General features: G+C 36.1%; 1 protein-coding gene across 1 annotated transcript; it reads right to left on the minus strand.

The window, feature by feature from the left end:
* Positions 1–1,256: 1,256 nt before the first annotated feature.
* On the minus strand, positions 1,257–8,301 carry LOC121988871 (ABC transporter C family member 3-like). The gene is made up of 10 exons (XM_042542567.1): positions 5,864–8,301; positions 5,276–5,362; positions 4,520–5,170; positions 4,272–4,436; positions 2,850–3,144; positions 2,543–2,757; positions 1,988–2,293; positions 1,848–1,911; positions 1,502–1,741; positions 1,257–1,417 (listed from the first exon to the last, which is right to left on the minus strand). Exons 1-10 carry the CDS (start codon positions 8,201–8,203, stop codon positions 1,296–1,298), a joined length of 4,485 nt encoding a protein of 1,494 aa, XP_042398501.1. The 5' UTR covers positions 8,204–8,301; the 3' UTR covers positions 1,257–1,295.
* Between the last annotated feature and the right edge of the window lie 7,686 nt (positions 8,302–15,987).

Consider the following 15,987-nt stretch of genomic DNA (forward strand, 5'->3'; position numbering starts at 1 on the left):
CGGTCATCATGGGCGGAGTTAATAAAGACATAATATATGGATTTTAAATTTAACAATATTAGACGTAATGAGATAATTATTAAGATAGAAGATGATGAGTTATCCGGAATCGAGAACTTTAAATATTTAAGATCATTTTTATAAAACGATAGAGAGATTGAGAGAGATGTCTTACATAGAATACAAGTAGAATTATTGAAATAGATGAAAGCTTCAGGTGTTTTATCTTACAGTAAAATACCTCTAAAACTTAAAAGGAAAGTTCTACAAAACTGTAGTTAGACCTGATATATTATATGGAGCGGAATATTGGACTATGACTCGAGCATATGAGTAGAAGATGAGAGTTACAGAGATGAGGATATTAATGTGGATGTGTGGGCATATGAGGATGGACAAAATAAAAAATGAAAGTATTAAAGAAAAAATCGGAGTTGCATCTATTAAGACAAAACTCCAAGAACATGTTTAAGATGGTACGAGCATGTACTTAGACGACTAATAAATGCTCCAGTTAAGTAATGTGAAACTATGATAAATACATATATCAAATGAGGAAAATAAAAAAAAGACTTAGTTAGCAACAAAAAAAAAAATAAGATAAAATTTATTTAAATATAGATGATATAGTAAGATATAGAACTCAATGGTATAAAAGGATTCATATAATTGATCTTATCAACTAGATTAAGATTTAATTATTATTATTGTATTTGCATCCAAGTGTTGGCTTTTTAGGAGTCAATCACTTCTATCTGCAGTTCTTTTTGCCAGCTTGCTTAACAAAAGGTCAAAAGAATATTAGTGAAAAGAATTAGTCTCATGTATTGTGGCAATAGCATGATAGCAATGGTAATCTCAAAGTTTATATATACTAGATACTCACCACTGCCACTAGTGCTCTACCTTTTTTGATTTTTGTCTAAGATGTGCAATTGATTCTATCTTTTGGAATTTGGCAATCAAGCTGCAGCTGCCTTATAATCCACCTAATATTCCTAGGTTCAAATGGTACATGTATAATAAACCTAGTAGCTAAACACAAGGCCATATAGAATCTATATCTTTTTTTCCTGCTTATTAAAAATTTAATTGAATTTCTACCAAATTTTTAGTCTTAAAACTATGCATTTTATTTTTTAAATTTTCTAGTAGAAAACAAAAACTACGCAATATCATTCCTTGTTCTTACAGTGAGATCCCATGTAAGTTAGTTGACAAAAACTAAGCTTAGAACTATAAGAGAATATATGAAATTTATTAAATTTTTTATATGTCGGGATTAACATAGTTTTTCAAGTTGTGAGATCTTCAAAACTTGAACTAGATCTCATCGTATACTCTGCGACGAGTTTCGAAAATAAAGATGACTTGTTTTCCAACAATCTTGCCGGCGTGTCACGCTCCACAATTACTCCTGGCCAAAGAGAAGAAATTGCATTTGAAATGAAGAATGAGGTAACTTGAGTTGATGGAAGACATGAATAGTTAGCTTACTGACCATTATCTAGAAGTAGAACCATATCACTGTCAAGAACAGATGTAATCCTATGCGCGATAGTGATCACAGTAGATTCTGAAAATTGCTGCCTCAGGGTTCTCTGGATCACACTGTCTGTAGCAGTATCGACCGAAGCTGTTGCTTCATCGAGAACCAACACCTTACTTTTTTTCAGGATCACCCTACCCAAACAAATAAGCTGACGCTGCCCCACGCTCCAATTTTCTCCATTTTCAGTCACTGGAAAGATCGAGTCCATAGCAAATATAGGCTTAACTCAATTGTGAAGGAGTCTTAAGCCAAAAGCAATGATGAGCTACGATAACTAATTATGAAGGTCTTTTACCTTCCGAGTCGAGCTTTAGTTCTTTCTTCCTCACTTCCTCCCCGAGCTGACAGTTATCCAAGGCCTAAAACATTTGCATTGAATTAGATCAACAGTTTGGCAGGCCTGAATAAACAACTGAGAGCTAGCCATGAGTTCACCTGCCATATCTCTTCATCTTTGTACTCCTCCAGTGGGTCTAGGTTGCTGCGAACAGTTCCCTCAAACATCGTTGGGTCTTGTGGGATTATGCTTAATCTTGATCTTAGATCGTGAAGTCCTACCGTGGAAATGTCAATCCCATCAATAACTATATGGCCGATGGTTGGATCAAGTATGCGGAAGAGTGCTTGTATTAGAGTAGATTTCCCACTGCCAGTCCTACCAACAATCCCAGTTTTCATTCCTCCAGGAAAAGTACAAGTCAGGCCTCTCAATACCAAAGGCGTATTTTGTCTATAGCGAACCTGAATCATCAAATCATGGAATAAGATAGGATCAACAAATATCTACACTTGAACAATCGAGAAGAAGTCGCAAATCAGAATTAAATCTATTTCCACCCGGAGAAAAAAGAAGAGACTGATCAATAAAAATATGAATATACTATTGATGATCATATAACTCTAACAATCGACAAGAAGAAGCCACAAATCAGAATTACATGGAGGAAACTAGAAAAAACTAGTTTTACATAAGTTTGGTGTCACGTGTACCTGCAAATTATGAAGTTCAATTTCTCCGATGGATGGCCAACTTGAGTCTAGTTTATTTGATTCTATTGACAAAGGTGGTTCACTGTCAATGGCCGTGTACTGCAGTATTCGCTCAACAGATATCATTAGATTTTCAAGTTGACAGAGATCCCTTATGACCCAGGTTAGTACCATATTAAGATTAAGTCCATATGTGACAGCAAGGCCAGAAATACCTGAGAAGAAGAGGATGCCAACCCATAATGGTAGAAATTAATATCACATGTACTTGAATAACATAGAATTGAACTGTCTGCTAGGAAATTACCAGGATCGATCACCCCTCTTGGCACGGAGATTAGGAAAAGTAAAGAAAAGGCAAACATAAGTGACGATAACATATCCAAACGAATGCAAAGCCATTGCATTGCAGCGGCAGTGTGAAACTTTGGTCTAGAAAACTGATCTGATAGGTTGAAATTAGTGTTTATAAATCTTTGATTCTGATCAAAGCTTCTAATAGTAGTTGATCCAGACAGGGATTCCGAGAAATGTTGTATGATTGGAGCTTTGCAAACACCATTCAACCTAGACAGTTCTCGGGCTGTACCTATGTAATAGTTCTTCGACAATAGAAGGGCAAATGCATGATCAGCAAGCGAACATTAATGAGAGGAAATAACAGCATATCAGAGTTACTGACATTGTCATCGTCGTGATTAACCTAAATATAATGGAAAAAGATAATCCAAATCGTAAGAACTGGGAGCAAAACAATAAAAGAACCTAGTGGGCTCCACAAGTTTCATCCATTTCTTGTTTCTGCTAAAGCTATCATTTGTCTATTAGCCTAGAAGTGTCATAATGTATAGAGAGGAAAAGAATCAAGTAATCAACAAAAAAGCACCCCAAGTCCTAGAACACACTTTCTGGCTAATAGCAGTCCTTGAGGATTAAATAGTTTGATTTTCAAGAGACCAAAGCCATGCAGAAGTACGTGGTCTTACCCATGCACACAAAAAGGTGATGAATATAAGAATATGATTGGATTATTTCATAATAGCTTGAGTTTTGGGGGCATGTGGTTAGTCAAATCAAATTTCACATGATATTACAGTAGAAGGTCTACATTTCAATTTCTACCCATGTCAAAAAAAATTTCTCTAATCAATTCATATGGTAAGTTAGAATTCAAGTGAAATACAATCATCTACACATGAAAGAAAATGTCAATATTATATAAAACAAATCAGTCACTTTCCTAACAACTCGAAGTTTAGGGGTAAATGGTTAGCCAATCAATTTTAACAAACTATAAATCTTAGATTGTGTTCACAATGGGCTAACTTTAAAGCAACTGTCCAACTTAATAAAACAAAAACAGAATGGTATATTTGTTTAGGAATAGATTATGGAAACCTCAGATGCCTATCTTTTCCTAAAAGTTACATGGGTTTAGTAATAACAGATAGAGAAGATGAGGAATAAAATCTAGGTTCATGTTCTTGAACAACATCATCAGCAAGAAGCCAAGTCTTGATTGTTTTAATTATTTTGGATTGGCTGTATATTCTTGTCTGTCTTTGAAGTCTATAAATCAATATAATTGCCATAGTGTCAAATTTCTAGGCAGATTTTGGACTTTTCTTGTCCTGTGTTAGACCATTGTTAATTTGGTGAAACATTTGATTTAACTACTAAAATCACAGAACAAATAAAAGAAAACAACCTTAATAGGGGAAACGAATACCTGATACCAAAGGCAGGTGGCAATCACAGGAATAAAGACAATGAATACTTGCCATGCAACTTGTGACATAACTGCAACTATCCCAATGAGTTGAATGAAATCAAATGCAACCGCACAAATTCGGGAAGGAATATCAGTATCAACGGCATTTTGATCTGTTGATGCCTGAAAAATAAAGAAAAGAGTGATGAGGTATTATTACACATGGCAAACAAAACACTACTAGGATGATTTATGAAATTACATACTCTATTAAGAATACGACCACTTGGGGTGGAATCAAAGAACGACATAGGTGCACGGAAAATGCAGTTATGCAGCTTGTTAAATAAAAGTGTTGCTGTCTTGTATCCAGCTGTTACAAGAAGCATAGCTCTCATAAGTATACAAAAGGAACTGCCAACAGCCAGTGCAACATAAACATAGATGAGCGTTGATCCAGTAACAGGAGGTTGTTCATCTTCTGAGACAGGAGCTGCCCAAGCCATCCAATAATTGCTTCCAATCTGGAGAACTTGTAACAGAACTTGTGCCAACAAAATTAGAGGAACAAGAGCTCCGCCATAAGCCATTGTTACATATTTCCAGTAGACCCAAAATCCAACACGGCCTTTCTCCCTCTCTTCTTCTTGAACAAGTTGTCCCTTTTGGCTGTATGTTTCATCTGCCATACCATTTTGTGTATCGCTATTGACCCTATGGCTGGGAGATCCTAGCCCAATTTTTGTGTCAGTGTTACCAACTTGTGCATCGTTATCGGGAGCATCACTGCCAAGCTCAATGGAGTCAAGTACTGCTAAAGCATCCTTGTGGGCAGTAACCAATTCCCTGAATTCTGTCCCTAACATTAGCATGTCATAGTACTTGCCTGCTTGTACAACCCTTCCATCTTTCATGCACTACGGATTAGAAAGCAACATTTGTTATGTTCCCTAACAATCCTATGTAGCAATCACATGAAGCAATAGTCAAGAAGAAGAAAGAAAGAAAAGGACATTACTCACCAAAACAAGATCAGCTGAAGGTAAGAACTCCACTTGATGGGTGACATATATTACAGTTTTTGAAGCTAGATGACCAAGCAAGCATTCCTGCAATTCAGAAGATTATGTGGGGAAAAAAGATGACTCTCGAATGAATATGCTAATGATCTCTATGCTAATAAAAGAATGGATTTCCTATTTTAGATCACAGTCACACACAAAAAAGATAGAAATTATAGTAAACCAGCTTTTAATTTGATACGTGCCAATTGCTTCACTATCAGTTTACAAAAGTACAATATGATCATTAAAATTGAAGGGAGCAATGCATCCTACTCATGCTAGATAAAGGCTTTTTCAACTAAAGATAAAGACTTTCAACCACAGGCAGGAAACACCCTACTTGACAGTGTGCAAACTTCAATAAAAGTTGCAAAGAGTTATTTTTGCTAAAAGAAAACGTGGATATTGCTGGAAATTATTCAACTGTTATGTGTAAAATTTCGAGTATAAATTCAATCTAGAAAAATTAATCTAAAGCCTAAGAGTGAGGTGTTCACATAATAGAAGTTCGTCAAACCATATTAGATTACGAAAAACAATGTGTACCTTAAACAGATGGGTTCCTGTGTGAGCATCCACAGCACTGAAAGGATCATCAAACAAGAAAATATCAGCATCATGGTACAGAGCCCGGGCAATCTGAATCCTTTGCTTCTGTCCCCCACTTAAGTTGATGCCTCGCTCTCCTATCAGTGTCTGGTCTCCAAATGCCAGGATCTCCAAGTCTTTCTTCAATGAGCAAGCTTCAAGCACCTTATCATACTTCTCACGATCCATCTCCCTACCGAACAAAATGTTATCTTGAATTGTACCACTCTGTATCCAAGGAGACTGTGGTACATATGCAGTTGTGCCACATAGCCTAACACTTCCAGAGATCTTTGGCACCTCGCCTAACAGGCTAGACAACAAGCTTGATTTCCCAGAACCAACAGTGCCACAAACAGCAACTTTCATGCCACGGAGCACCTTGAAGTTCAAATCATTCAAGGTCGGAGAATCCAAAGAGTGATTCCACGAGAAGGTTCCATTTACTACTTCCACTGCAATCTCCAATGAGCCACTTGGAAGCCTCTCTGAAGAATCGGAGTGCAACTCTTCGAGGCGTAAGAATGAAGCAATTCGATCAAGAGAAACCTTGGTCTGGATGATCATGGATATTGCGTCAGGGAGGGAGTAGATGGGATCTTGCAACACTCTAAAAGTTGCCAGCGACGACAGAACCTTCCCCGACGATAAGGGAATGCCCACAAGCATGCAGAATCCAAAAGTGATCACTGCCACAAAAATCGGCGCGCCCCAGAAGACAGAGGTTGTCATGGCCGACGTGTAGACGAACTTCTTCAACCAGCATTCCTCGTTCTCCCTCAGCTTGATTATTTTCGACAAGAACTTCATCTCCCATCCTTGCAGCTTGAGAATTCTCATGTTCCTCAAGATCTCCGACGTCGCCTTCATTCTCGTATCCTTGCACTCCATCACCTTCTCCTGGTACTTCTCCTGCATCTTCCCGAGAGGCACATTGGCCAGCATTACAAGGACCGTGGCCACCAGAGAGGCGACAGAAGCGAGGCCTAAATTGGCGTACAATATGAGCAAGGCGAGCGTGACCTGCAACGGAACCATCCAGAGATCGTGCATGTACCAGCTGAAGAGACCGATTCGGTCGGCGTCGACGCTCATCAGGTTGATGACCTCACCGCTGGACCGGCTCTGCTTCGACCGACTCGACAGGATGAGCCCCTTTTGGTAGATCACGGCGACGAGGGCGGCGCGGATTCTGAACCCGGCTTGCTGTAACCGGAAGAACCAGTGGCGCTGCGAGAGACACTCCAGGATCTTCCCCGCGATGAATGCTGCCACCAGCCAGTAGCCGGCGCCGGCGAGCAAAGGGTCGCCGTTGAGGTAGCGAACGAGGAAGTCGATTAGGTAGGGGCCCACGTAGGTGGCGAAGGTATACATGCTCGCATAAATGGCCGTCACCACCACTTGCTGCCACGTGGTGAGGAGCAACGCCTTCGCCAGCTGGAATGTGGTTACGGTTGAAGTGCCGCCTGTGATGGAGCAGGAGTCGAGGTTGCTTTTGAAGACCGGAAAGACACCGTTAATACTATCGCGTGCCTCCAGCTGCGGCACGTCGGCGAGGTCGAGGGTTTTCCGGTTGCCGACGGCGAACAGCGGGCCGATCCAATAGAAGGTGAGTGAGCTGAAGAACCCAGCATTAGCGAACAAGGAGATGTTCCCTGTGACACTCTCTGCATTTGCAGAGACGCCGTTCAACAGCGGCTCCTCGACATCAGGCACCCCTTCCGCCTCACGGGTGTTCCCAAAGAAGGCGGCGGAAGTCATAATAAGAGCCGAGAAGGCGGAACCGATATCAAACACCCATGCGGGAATCGACAAAACAGCTCGTTTTCTCAGATAGACGAAATCGACGGCGAGGGAGGAACACGACATAAACAAGAACAATCCCCACCAGATCCGAAGGAAAATCGGAAATCGGGGAGACCGGAGACCGACGGTGAGGTAAGCGGCGGTGGCGAGCCAAGTGACGGCTCGGAGGGCGGCGTCGCCGAGAACGACCGCCTGATCACGCTGCCAACGCCGTCCGTCCTTGTACCACAAGAAGGTGAGCACGCAAAGAGAAAGATAAAACACGCCGACGGCGGCGCATGTCGAGATCAGCAATCCCCGGAACAGAGACTTGCGACGCTCTGTTATTCGTTTGGCGCTGCCGGCGTGCTTTGTGGCAGCTCTGATCCAGAAGAAGGCTAAGGCGATGAGGAAGAGGAGATGGATGGAGACGAAGAAGCCATGGACGACGACGGGTTGCAGGAGCGACGACATCGCTTCAGCGGGCATGGCAACGAATGAAACAGTCCCCATGGTTAGTTCTTCTGCTGCTTGAGGAGTGTTTGGTTAATATAGAGAAGGAAGCGGCTCCTTGCGGTGCAAGCTATGGAACGCGCGGCGGACGATGAGGATGGTGGGGGCAGAGGAAAGAAGGCGATCAGGCTGCGTTGACGAGTATCCAATTGTGAGACGGGAATGTGGAGCAAAGGAAAGAAGGCGATCGGGTTCGACCGCGGGTATCCAATAGTGAGACAGGAATGTGGAGCGGCGGAAACAATACGATAGGGTGTATTGACGGGTATCGAATAGGGAGACAGGAATCTTTCGTTGTTGTCGATTGCGGAGTAAAAGAAAAGAGGTAGGAATTAATTATGGTCAGCATTTTCGAGGGTCAATTCAAGGGGTTAAAATACTCAAATCCGTTTGGAGAGCTGCGGCAGAAAAATCAATAAACGAGCGAATAGGAGGAGATCAATATGCAGATGGTGGGTATGTTATATATAAACAATCCTTCGATTTTTACAAAATGACCCTAAATTTTACAATGACAAAGACATGAATAGAAAAAAAAAATTGTAAGCCTTTGGATCTTAGAGTATCTTCAATGCAAACAGACCGTTTATAAAATTAGTAAAATTAAAAACTCAATAAAAAAGTTTTAATAAATGCGGGCTATTAATCATTAAAAAAAATATATTATATTTTTAAAAAATTTTAAAAATTTTATTTAATGGTCAAAATTATACTCTTTCTTAAAAAAATATATATATTTGATAAGTTAAAAAAATAAATCACTATAATTAAATTAAAATTCATAAGTAATTAAATATTAATTAAAAATTAAATAAAAATAATAAGTTAATTAATTTATTAATTAAAAAATATAAATAAATTAAATTAAAGATCAATTAATTAAAATATTAAGTAAAAATTATATAGAGATATTAAATAAATAATAATAAATAAAGAATGTGATTTGTAATGTAGGACTTGTAAAAAAGTTGTATGGAGGTTTTTTTTATTGTGGAGAGAATAGTAAATTTTTTCATTTTTGATGTGATATTAATGTGGTATATTGGAAATTAAAAAAAAAAAACTTATGAGAGATTTAACTATTGGAGAAGCCCTTCGAGGGTGTTTAGTTCGCGGAAGGGAATGAGAATAAGAATGAGATTGATAGAAGTGTAAAATAGGAATACGAATGGAACTAAGGGTTTCCATTCTCCCCATTTTACTAAATAATTATCTATTCCCATATTTACGGGATTGAATTTTTGAGACTCACTACTAATTTCTAAACTATGCACAAACTTTCAATCCCTTTCTCATTTCTCACTCTAATTTCATCCAACCAAGCATCTCTTAGTTTTTTTTTTTAAATCACTTGGTATGGTAAAGACGTTATGGAGATTACTTGAGATGGGATATACATCATCATTAAATTTAATGGAAATTTTGGAATAGATCGTTGCCGGTCAATGATATTTTGAGATGTTTTAGGTGACATTTGGTTTAGGAGTTTGGGAATAAGGGAATGATTTCATTCTTAAATCTTATATTTGGTTGATGGAAATTGAATCAAAATTTTGAAATAAAATCTAAAAACTTGAGTATTGATGAAACTCACTTCTTCCCTTGGGTTTTGATAGAAATGAGAATGAAAATTAAGTTTTGGATAAAAATACCCTTAATATATTTGTTCAATTTTTCTTTCATTTCACTCTCTCCTTGTTCTCTCTTATCAATTAGACTTTCTCTCTCCTCATTCTCTCATCGCACTTTCTCTCTCAACATACTTTCTCTATCATCACACATTTTCTATCATTTTCTCCTTATATTCTCTCTCATCATACACTCTCTCTTCTCATTTTCTCTCTCTTCATTCTCTTTCATCACACTTCCTCTCTCATACATACTCTCTCCTCATTTTTTTCATTATATTTTCTCTCTCATCATACTTTCTTTCTCTCAATCTCTTCTACCACACTGTCTTCTCATTTTCTCTCATCACACTTTCTCTCTCTTCATTCTCTCTCATTACACTCTCTCTCTCTTCTCATTTTCTCTCATCACACTTTCCCTCTCTTCATTTTTCTCATCATATTTTTCTCTCTCATCATACTTTATCTCTCCTCAATCTCTTCTCATTTTCTCTCATCACATTTTCCCTATCATCATACTTTTTCTCTCCTCAATCTCTCTTATCACGCTCTCTCTCACCACACTTTCCTTCTCTTCATTTTTTCTCATCATACTTTCTCTCTCACCAATCTCTCTCATCATATTTTTCTCTCATATTCAACTTTCTCTTACATATAATTTTTTTCTCTTATTTTCCTCTAAAGATAAAAAAGAAAATTTAGGTTCATTCCGATTGAAAATATTCGACTAACCAAATATTATTTTTAAGAATGATACCCAAGCTCATACTCATTCTCATTCCATAATATTATAATACACATTCTCATTCTGATTTCTAGGAGTGAACCAAACGTCACCTTAGTGAGATTCAGAGCGAAGTTTTCTAGATCACTCAGGACTAACATGGCCATGTTGTGATACGATAAATAAGATAGGGTCCCTGAAGTCGGAGATAAAATCAAGAAAATTGCCTAATGTGGTGGTCAAAGTCATGAAGGGGTCAACACTCATGGCTAGCACGATCACCTATTTCGGTCGAGTGGTCCAGCCGATCGGACCTTTGGTCTGATCGGATCTCGAGTCAGAAGTTCGATCCGATCTCAAGTCCCTCAAGGTTGATATAACCTCGAGTTGTTTCAGTGTCATTCCTAGTTGAGTCCTCTTGGTCACTCGGGGCTAACACGAGCACGTTATGATACAACGACTAAGGCGGGGCTCCTGCAGTTGGGGACAAAGTCAAGAAAGTTGGTTGATGTGGCGGTTAAAGTCAAGAAGGGGTCAACACTCAAGGCTAGCACGATCACTTGTTTCAACCGAGTGGTCCAACCAATCGATCCATTTGGTCCGATCAGATCCCGATGAAACCTTGAGTTGTTTCAATGTCATTTAAAGTTGAGTCCTCTAGGTCATTCGGGGCTAACACGAGCACATGTCTCAACCGAGTGGTCTGGCCGATCGGACCTACAGTCTGATGGGACATGCTAAGCACATGGCTCGACCAGGTTCTTTTGCCGAGCATAGTGGTTAAGTGAAGGTCGAGTCCTTGAAAGGGTCATTATTCTTTAGCTAACTCAACCTTGTATGCAACGAGTTTCGATTGGGCAATAGAGGTGACTCGGTCAACTTACCATTTGAGCATACTAATGGCCCACTAATAATCCAACAGCCTAATATTCCTTGTTGGCATTTGTTGTAATGATTGCCAGAGAGAATCGAGGGAATATTCCCTATACAATATTTATGATAGAAGCTTCCACTTTGCAAAGTACAGAGGTGGTGGATCTTTTTTGAAAATGTATTAGAATATTAGAATGGTCGATCCTTTTTTGGAAATACATCGATATTTGTACACAAGGGAAAATTGACACTATTTAAGAGGTCTCCTCCAAAAGGCGCAGGTACGTAGGAGCAAGTACGTTACACAACATTATGTACTTAGTGTCACTGTTCATTACACTCTTTTTCCTCTCAAGCATCTATTTAACTTGAGCGTCGGAGTACCGACACTGGAGACCCTTCTCTGGCTCGATTGTTGATATTTTTTCTCTCTATTTCCCTTTTTGACATGCATGATGGCTCGGTGCCCTTAGGTTCTAGCTAAAAATTTTCTCACGATCAATATCAAGATCACTTATCTATAACGTACTATCTTCTTTGATTTCAAATAGGATCATACGTCAATAATTATCATGACTTTGTCGTTATACAAATTATTTTTCATGTCATTTAAATTTGGTAACCTTTTTGTATTGTTTAATCAAGTAGACTTTGCCTATGATGAAAAATGGTCTCGTCATTATTTTTATTTAATTAGCTAATTAATTGCTGGAAAGGACAGTAAAATATTTTCTAAATGTTTGTTTACTCCCTAAATCATGAAAACATGCCCACTTAAATTTTGATTTTCATCAAATTTATTATAATAGGATAGGGATAAATTTGATGGGCACAGAGCTGATCCTTACTATTTAAAGGTCTTAGACGAAACTATAAATTATACTCTAATTTTATCTTCCAAATACTATTTCATCCAAAAAGAAATTTTTACAGAATTCATCATAAAATATATACACCTACAAAAAAAAAAACATAGAATTAACTCATTTAAAATGCTTTCATGATGTACTTTTAATAATAAAATCATTAATAATAGCATCATTTTCAATGTTTTCCAAAATATTTTTTCAATACATAAAATTACTAATCTATTTAGCCTATTGAGTCATTATGATTCATAAATAAGATTTTATTAATTTTAATTTTGAAAAACTTTTTTCGACAGATGTCACTGCCACGGATATTGTTAATAATATCATATAAGCAATCATCACATTTGGAAACATATCTATTATTTTTGAAAACTCTAATATTTGAATGTAAGACCATTTTTTATTTGTTTCATAGGATTCACTTGATAACATTACTTGTAAAATTTGTAGTTCTGGAAATTTATATTTTGCATCAATATTAAAAGTGTCATCATTTCTTAATTAATTATTTTCAAGATTCATATGAGAACACATTAATTCATCGTCATCTAATGAACGTAATTTTGCAACATTATACAAGAATCCAAATATAGATTCAAAATATTACAATTGTTCAAACCTACTCTTCAATTGTCCAAGAATAATATCGACCACTAAGACAAAAAAATTTATTCGAAAAGATTCTTCTGGTGATTGATTTTCCTTTTCAGTGTTAGCAATCTCATCAAAATGCATCTTTGTACCAATTTTACGTTTTGTAGGAAATACATGTTCAATTTCCATATTAGATGTTATTTTTTTACATCAACCACAACAGAAGTAAAATCATTTTTTCTATATTTTTCAAAAAAAGTAAACAAGAGACTAGAGAATTATTTTATAGCAACATCAAGATGTATATCCTCTAACTATAATTTTTTGCTAACTAAGTTAATTTTATTCAAAATATCATGCTAAATAATAAGGCTTAATATAAATTCAAAACTTAAAAGTTCACAAGATGTTAAAGCTTCAAAATCTCTAATTAATTTGTTATCTTCACTTATTTCTACTAATTTGAACAAAACTTCTCTAATTTGGGAAGCTTGAGCTAGTATTGTTTTAACTGTTTTAATATGGATTTCTCATCTTATCGTTGACACTGATTTTAAAGTTAATCAATCAATATATTCAAGCAAAACATTTCATATTTTTGTTAAATTAGATAGCACAATGTATATATATTGACATGTTCCAAAAAATGATTTTGCTTTAGCATAAAAATTTGTCATGTCACAAACAACTAAATTAAGAGAATGAGAACCATATGACATGTAAAATGCTCTAGGATTAATATCAAGTAATCTCCTTTGCACACCTTGATTTTTGCCTTTTATATTAGATCCATTATCATAATTTTGTCCTCTCACATTATCAATATCAAATTCTAAAAATTGTAAAATAATTTGCAATTTATTGAAAAAACCAACTAGTCATATCTTCTACATTTACAAATTCTAAGAAGTACTCTTCTATTTTAATTGGAGTCTCTGAAATATCTACACGTCTTAATATGAGAGTTATTTGTTCTTTGTGATTTGCATATGGTGTACAAGCAAAAATTACTAAAAAATATTTTGTCTCTTAATTTTTTAATTATTGCATTCTTAACTTTAGAGGCTAGAATAGATATTAATTTATTTTGAATTTTATGACTAAGATAATGATAATAAATTTTTTTATCTTAAATGAGTTAAAAATACTTTTATATTATTGGATCAAAATCTGCAATCATTTCAAGTAGACCCAAAAAATTACCATTACCATCTTCATAAAATGTCAAATTATAGCAAGACATTTGACGACGACAACTATTCTTAAAATGTTCTATTCTCAGCATAACATGTTTCTAATGTTTTGAGTCCTTTCTTTAATCTCATTTTTAGTTCAACAAAAATTCTTAGATTACTGAGGTGTTCAATATCATTTTCATATTGTTTAAGTTTTTCACATAAATGTTTCTAGACATTAACTCCTCTTGCTAAATTACTTTCAGTATGTATTACTTTAAACAACTTACCACAAATATAAAATATTTTGTCCAACTAAAGTCCACTAACCATTTTTGATCACGGGGCTCATCATTTGATAACATTTGAACATAGTAAGTATAAGAAAAGTGTTAAGATTCTTTATTTAAAGGAAACTTGAGAATATCTTTTCTTTTATGACCTCTTTCCATAAGTAAAATTTTTTTTATCAAGATTATCCAAAACACTTGGATCAAATATGTTCAAATCATATCTAAGTGTTGAACATTGATATTCATTTATATGTTCATCATCACAACAATTATCAATATCTTTAGTTTTGTCAATTTTAGTTTCATCCAAATCATTAAAATTTATATTTTTTCATTCTCATTTTCTACAAATTACTCATTCTCATCACTTTCATTTCTCACAAATTCTTCATTTTCATCATTTTTATTTTTAATAAAATCTTTATTTACATTTGATTTATTAGTTAAAATATGAACTAAACTTTCTATTATGTTATATGATTTTTTTTACTAAAATATTTATTTAATGAACCCTTTATGCTTTGGGCTATCTCTTCTTCTTTTTATTTTTTTCTATTTTGATATCCAGAGAGTTGTTTTATGATGATCGAAATTATGAACAATAAACAATAAATAAATAATAATAAAATCTAATATGGAGAATTGCTCTATTATTATCGAAATCCACTTATATAAAATGTTACATAGATATCTTACAAATTTATAAAAAAATATAGCAATTCAATTGTTCACGAGTTAGGATCTTATTCATGCAATTAAATATACAAGTACCTCAACTTTATTGAAGAAACCAAAATATGAATATACCTTAAAATAATAGTGATTAGATGAAAATCATCAAAAAGTGAATGTGTTTTTCTTTTCCTTAAGATTAAGGTTTCCTTGACTTGATATAACTGAAAGCAAATGGTTCGTAATCATGCAATTTCTAAAAATGATAAACAATAAAAAGCAAATACGAAGGAATTATAATTCAGAAAATGAAAAACATGAGCATGTACTAGCAAGGGAGTTTTGTCGCGGTGAGGGAGGGTAAGGCATAGCAAGGAAAATCAACAGGCGAAGTAACTTTTCGATCATTTAGAGAGAAAACTTATAGATCAAAATTCAGCTAGCTAGTGCTATTCTTTAAAAGTTTTCCTATCTGAAATTTATATTTGCCGGCAATGGAGCTTCGTCGCGACAAGGGAGGGAGTCGGGAGGCTCGAGGAAACCCTAGCTTCATGCGACGAGTGAAGGAGGCTCGAGGGTCGATGTCTCGAGAAACTTGGAGCTTTGTCGCGTTAAGGGAGGGGCGTAGTGAGCGAGTGTCAGAAAACCTAAATTCGCGGGAGAGCGAGAAGAGAGAGCCAGAGAAGGCTTGTCTCGCAGAGGGGGGCTCGTAGTCGTCGCGGCAAGGGAGGGAAGGCGCAGCAAGGGATGTCTTTGGTGAGGAGAATCGCGAGGACGACAGAGAATTAGGGTTTCAGTGAGGAGAATAGTCAGGCTTGGCAAGTAAAAGAGAAAAAGATGATTTTTTTAAAAAATATACTATATATATATATATAATTTTGATTTTCAAAATATTAGTCTCTACTAAAATTTAAATTTTAATCTTTTTAATTATTTTTTTAATGATTTATCGT

Source organism: Zingiber officinale, chromosome 6B (genome assembly GCF_018446385.1).
Source record: "Zingiber officinale cultivar Zhangliang chromosome 6B, Zo_v1.1, whole genome shotgun sequence".
Classification (NCBI taxonomy): Eukaryota; Viridiplantae; Streptophyta; class Magnoliopsida; order Zingiberales; family Zingiberaceae; genus Zingiber; species Zingiber officinale.